Source organism: Dipodomys ordii, unplaced genomic scaffold, assembly GCF_000151885.1.
Source record: "Dipodomys ordii isolate 6190 unplaced genomic scaffold, Dord_2.0 Scaffold44, whole genome shotgun sequence".
Classification (NCBI taxonomy): Eukaryota; Metazoa; Chordata; class Mammalia; order Rodentia; family Heteromyidae; genus Dipodomys; species Dipodomys ordii.
Window position 1 is genome coordinate 7,797,417 of NW_012267260.1, and position 6,444 is coordinate 7,803,860.

The window sequence follows — 6,444 nt, forward strand, 5'->3', positions numbered from 1 at the left end:
TCTACCACTTGAGCCACAGCACCACTTCCGGCTTTTTTCTTTTTGCTTATGTGGTGCTGAGGAATCGAACCCAGGGCCTTGAGCATGCAAAGCAAGCGCTCTACCACTGAGCCACCTTCCCAGCCCTTTAGCCACTTTTCAAGTCTTTCTTTGTCATGAAGAGGAAACCTATAATCCTGACAACTAGGTAGGTTGAGGCAGAAGGATTAAGAGTTGGGAGGGTAATCTTGTGCTACACAGTAAGACTGGGTAAAAACTCAATTTGCAGTCTTTATTGTTCCATCCCCTGTGATTCTTTTTTTTTTTTGGTCAGTCATGGAGCTTGAACTCTAGGCCTGGACGCTGTCCCTCAGCTCTTCAGATCAAGGCTAGCATTCTACCACTTGAGCCACAGCGCCACTTCCAGTTTTCAGAGTGGTTTATTGGAGAGAAGAGTCTCATGAACTTTCCTGTCTGGGCTGACTTTGAACCACAATCCTCAGATCTCAGCCTCCTGAGTAGCTGGTATTATAGGCATGAGCCACCAGCACCCAGCTACCCCTGCAATTCTTACAGCATGTTGCAGAGCAGTAGTGGGGTATCAATTGGGTAAAGTCCTGGGGTGACTCCAGTTGGCAAAGGGTACAGACCAGCCCTCCTTGCTTGGGCGGGTCCACAAGTCCAAGCAGCCCATGCCACTGTGCCTGTGCCCTTTCCTTTTAATTTTATTAATTTTTGTTTATGTGGTACCAGGAATCAAACCCAGGGCCTTATGCATGCTAGGCAAGTATCTACCATTAAGCCATATTCCCAGGCCATCTTTGATTTTTTTTCACACATTTAATCTTTATTACAGCTAAACAAAAGTCTGTCTTTGGTCCCACTGTGGTTGTCTTATTCCTTTTTAAAATATATATATATATATGTATATGAATATATATATATATATATATCCATTTTAATGGTCTTAGAACAGTGAGGGTAGAAGCTAGGAGTCTTGAAGTCTTCCTTATTCTCATTTTTTTTTCTGGTTAAAAAAAAAATGTCACGGGGTGTGGTGATAGATACCCATAATCCCAGCACTGAAAAACCTAAGTGATGGGCTGGGAAGGTGGCTCAGTGGTAGAGTGTTTGCCTTGCATGCATGAGGCCCTGGGTTCAATTCCTCAGCACCACATAAACAGAAAAAGCTGGAAGTGGTACTGTAGCTCAAGTGGTATAGCACTAGCCTTGAGCTGAAGAGCTGAGTGACAGTGCCCAGGCCCAGAGTTCAGGCCCCACGACCAGACCCAAAAAAAAAAACAAAAACAAAAACGAAGTGAGAAAATCACAAGTTAAAAGTCAGTCTGAGCTACATAGTGAGATCCTGTCAAAAAGTCAAATAAAACTAACAAAATAAATGACTAAATTCAGCTAATACTTTTGTGGGCACTGTCACTGAGCTTTTTTGCTCTAGCCTAGCACTCTACCACTTGAGACACAGCTATACTCTTTTTTGCTTTTTGGTGACTAGTTAGAGATAATCTCAAGGCCTTTCCTGCCCGGGGTGGCTTCAAACAGATCCTCAGATCTCGGCCTCTTGAGTAGTAACTAGGATTACAGACAAAAAATACTTCCTCTTAATTTTCTTTCAATTGTATTCAGATACCCTGAATTCAAGTTTTAGTTTTATTGAAGTATTTTGGGAAAGTGGATGAATAGGTTCAATAAAGACACTTTATTTTCCCTTTAAGAGTCTAGAATTTAAATCAGGCAAATAATGAGTTTTTCTCCCTGGTCTATTAAACCATATTTATGTTTTTCCATTAGGTTGTTGTAACATGATTGAAAGATAATGGGATTTAGGGCAGTTATGCCAGTATCTTAAATGTACTTTGTGCCTGGGTAAGCTACTTAATCTTACATGAATTCAGCATTTTATTGTAAAGAAGAGAAAATATGAGGATTGAAAAACATGAAATATGTAATGTAACTAATATAATGCTTTGCTCATAACACCTGTTAGCTCTCTGTGTTTTCTTTTGAGCTCAGAACTACTATCTGGTAGATGATGTCAGTGGCTTCAGGCGCTTCCTACATAAAATAATGCTTTCTTGGTAGTATAGTTCTGAAAAGGATAAACTTTAATATTGGAACTTAGATCAGAGTGAAATGTCACTTTACTAAATCAGAGCTTCTGTGTGCAGGGATTGATATTTAGGTTAAGATACCCAGTATGTGTTCTCTCGGATATGCAGAAATTAGATCTAAAACACATTGGTATTTGATAAATTATACATGATTTTAGGTACTCACACAGTGAGACCAAAAGAAAATACTCTTTTTTTTTTTTTTTGGCCAGTCATAGGACCTGTACTTTGGGCCTGGGCGCTGTTCCTCCGCTCTTCAGCTCAAATTGAGCGCTTTACCACTTGAGCCACAGTGCCACCTCTGGCTTTTTCTGCTTATGTGGTGCTGAGGGATCGAACCCAGGGCCTCATGGCACTCTACCACTGAGCCACCTTCCCAGCCCAAGAAAATACTCTTAGGAGAGAAACACAAAGGTGCTATGCCTAAGTGCCTCGTTATATAAAACAATATACATACTGAAATGAACTCCAAGATACAGAAACAAAAGACTTCTTTTTCTTTCATTCTTTTTTTTTTAGTTTTTGATGATTCTGTCTTCTTTACCTTATGTATGGTATATTCAAGTGTAAATCTTTGGAAGGGTTGGGGACGGCACAAAACTCGAGAGAAAAAGGGTGAAAAAGTGTAGCAGTGGAGCTCACTGGACACTGCTGAAAATGACCTATTCAACTCATTTGTGGAGACAGGAGGGAGGGACTGGAGGAGAATGAAGGAACAGAATACACTGTAAGAAAGGATATTATTACCTAACTCATGTAATTGTAATCCCTCTGTGCATCACTTCTATAATAAGAATAAAATAATAATAATAATAAAGATCCATTATGAGGGCTTCTGGAACAGAGTAGTAATAAAGGGAGGAATCCATATGTAATTCATGCCTATGTCCCAAGTACCAGAGAGGCTGAAATAGGAGGATCATAAGTTGAGGGCCAGCTGATCTACATTGCAAAACCCTATTTATTAAAAGGAAAATAAAAGGGATTATATTGGAAGCTGAGGAACTCTCTTACCATGTGATACATTTCAGGTTATTGAAGAGAGGGAAAAACTAAAGAGCGACCGGGAAGCTCGCCAGAAGAAAATGTACTATCTCAGGACTGAGTTGGAGCGGCTTCATAAACAACAAGGTATGAGACAACTCTTCATACAATTCCTGGCTACCTTTTGTAGTAACTTGAGTAGGAGACCAGAGTGGAGAAATGTTGGTACATTCAAACAAGCTCAGTGAGAAAAATTTTGACATAGACATAGAAAAAAGTTAGACTAACAAAGATTTCTCAAGTAGCCTCCCAATCAACATTTTACTTCATTTCTTCTTTCTCTCAATCTGTGTATGTTTGTATAATTTTTTCTGAACTTTATAGTAAATTTTAGATACGATGTTTCCCCCTAATTTTTTTTTTTTTTTTTGTCGGTCATGGGGCTTGAACTCTGGGCCTGGGCGCTGTCCCTCAGCTCTTCAGCTCAAGGCAAGCACTCTACCACTTGAGCTACAGTGCCACTTCCGGTTTCCCGTGGTTTATTGGAGATAGGAGTCTCATGGTCTTTCCTGCCTTGGCTGGCTTTGAACCGCGATTCTCAGATCTCAGCCTCCTGAGTAGCTAGGATTACAGGCGTGAGCCACCGGCGCCCAGCTTCCCCCTAAATTTGTGTATTTCCTAGCAACCAAAAATCCAAGTATATAATTACAGTGCATAAAAAACATTAGGAAATTAATGATAATACAATACTATTATCTAGTCTACTACACTTACTCATATTTTGCCAGTTGTCCCAGTAATGTTTTATGGCAAAAGTATTCATCATATTCAATTGTCATGTTTTGCCTGGAGATGTGGCTAAAACACTTGCAAGAGAAGAGGTCACATATTTCACAGGTTGTTCCTTAATTTTGGTTTGCTTTTTGTTTTCTTTTTATTTTTTTTAATATTGGTCAAAATACTACAAAGTAATGCTAAGTTCATTTCAGGTGTTCACTTGGCCCATTACTGATGACATTAACTTTGATCATTTGCTAATAGTGGTATCTTCAAGTTTCTCCACTGTAAAGTTACTATCTTATCCTTTTGTTTTGTTTTGTTTTCATTTGTGAGGCTTGAACTCAGGGCTTGGTCATTGTCTCTGAGCTCTTCGGCTCAAGGCCACAGTGCCACTTTCAGTTTTCTGGTGGTTAATTGGAGATAAGAGTCTCATGGACTTTCCTTGCCGGGCTGGCTTTGAACCATGATCCTCAGTTCTCAGTCTCCTGTGTAGCTAGGATTACAGGCATGAGCCATTGGTGCCCAGCTAGCTTATCCCTTTTTATAAAATGTTTTCTGTTATATATATCATTGTTTAATTTTAGGAAATATTGTGGACTGGGAATGTGGCTTAGGGGCAGAGTTCTTGCCTACCATGCATGAAACCTGGTTTTGATTCCTCAATACCACATAAACAGAAAAGCTAGAAGTAGCTCAAGTGGCAGAGTGCTAGCCTTGAGCAAAAGAAGCTCAGGGACAGTGTCCAGGCCCTGAGTTCAAGCCTCAGGACTGCCCCCAAGCCCACCCTCCCAAAAAAAGAAAAGGAAATATTCTAGGATTGGAGGTGTGGCTTAGGTGATAAGAGTGCCAGCCAGTTATCAAAAACGTAAGATAGCAAGTTAAATTCCAGACAAAAGTTATTCTAATAAAAAACATTGTTAATGAAATCATAATACTTTCTATAACATTTCTCTCAGAAGGTAAAAAAACACAAAGGTCTTCCTGAGGAAGGATACAAATGGAATGAAATTTGTATAGCATTGCCATACTGTATAATATAAACTGTGACACTACACACAAACATCCACCAAATTATTATATATGAATGCCTTTTCTTAGTTCCAATATTGTAAATTGACTTTATGCTTTACTTCTAATGTGTTTTAAACTGACATGCTGACTTTGCAATCAATGCTTTGTAAGAGGGCACAGGTAATTCTAGCACAGAAGAAACCACAAACTATGAATGGGGAATGACATCATTGGCATTCTTCCACTGCTGTTTATCTAAACTCTTCATTCTTGCATTGAAGGCTCTTTGTGTATTGGTTTTAAAGTGGCACAAACTGTCACACAGTTCCCAGGCTGTATTCCAAGGATATCACAACAGTGATAAAATATGGAGGTTACCGCTTTCTCGTGTGTGTGTGGGGGGGTGGGGATGTGTGTGGGGGTGGGGGTGCACGCGCGCGCGTGTGTGCACGTGTGCTGCATGCGTGAGTGCCCACCAGTACTAGGATTTGAACTCAGGGCCTCTAGTTCTCCCTCTTGATTTGTACTTTAATACTTAAGCTGCACCTCTGCTTTTGGCTCTTTTTTAAGTCCAAGACTAGGACTTGAACTCAGTACCTGATGCTTTCATTCATTGGCTAGCACTCTACCTACTGAGCCATCCTACTAACCCTTAAATTTGGCTTCTTTGCTGGCCAATTGAAGACGAAAGTCATTCAAATTTGTCTGCCTAGGCTAGCTTTGAACCATGATTCTTAGATTTTAGCCTCTTGAGTAGCAAAGAGTATAGGCATGAACTATTGATGCCAGGTGGTTTCTTTTCTTTCCACTCCCCACCTACAATGGTGGCATCAAACTAGGTCTGACAGGCACAAGTCATGATCTTCTCTCTTTATGTCTGTCACTGTTTGTTAACAAGAAGAGTAAGCATGGCATTGATGTCCTCTGCTAGGGTCGTATGCTGTAAATGCACAGATTTTCAGATGAAATAATATTCAGTCAATTTCCTACTGTCTAGTTAAAACTTTACTAGTAGGATTTCTTCCATAAGGAGGAACTTCCCCACTCCTATTCTCATTGGTTTAGTCATTTTTATCACTGTGAACCCATTAAGTAGTAATAGATTATAATCTTTATTTTCATGCTCAAATTGTCCTAAATTTAGCTAGTTGGAGCCCCTTTGAGTTGGCTGTAGTGTTCTTTGTGTGTGTGTGTGTGTGTGTGTGTGTGTGTGTGAACAGTACTGTGGCTTGAACTCAGGACCTTGTGCTCTAACTTAGCTTTTTTGCTCAAGATGTTTCACCATTTGAGCCATACCTCCATGTTGGGACTTTTAAAAAGAAGCTATTTGTTTATGTGGTACTGGGGGTTGAACTCAGAGCCTTGCACTTACTACTCAGGTGCTCCACCACTTGGGTCATGCCAACTAGGGATATGCTAGTTTGGTCTGGCTTCAAACTAGAGTCCTCATATGTCAGCCTCCTGAGTAGCTAGAATTTCAGGCATGAGTTACCACCTGTGACTGGCAGTTATGTCTTTTTGTTGCTGTTGTTGGTCATGGGGCTTGAACTCAGGCCTGAGC

The 6,444-nt window shown here is 40.2% G+C and overlaps 1 protein-coding gene across 1 annotated transcript in view; it reads left to right on the forward strand.

The window, feature by feature from the left end:
• Znf318 (zinc finger protein 318) overlaps positions 1–6,444 on the forward strand; it is a 61,114-nt gene that overhangs the window by 45,069 nt on the left and 9,601 nt on the right. The window contains exons 6-7 of the mRNA XM_013019090.1: positions 3,140–3,239; positions 5,209–5,270. Coding sequence (XP_012874544.1) covers positions 3,140–3,239; positions 5,209–5,270 — 162 coding nt within the window. The remainder of the gene's footprint in view (positions 1–3,139; positions 3,240–5,208; positions 5,271–6,444) is intronic.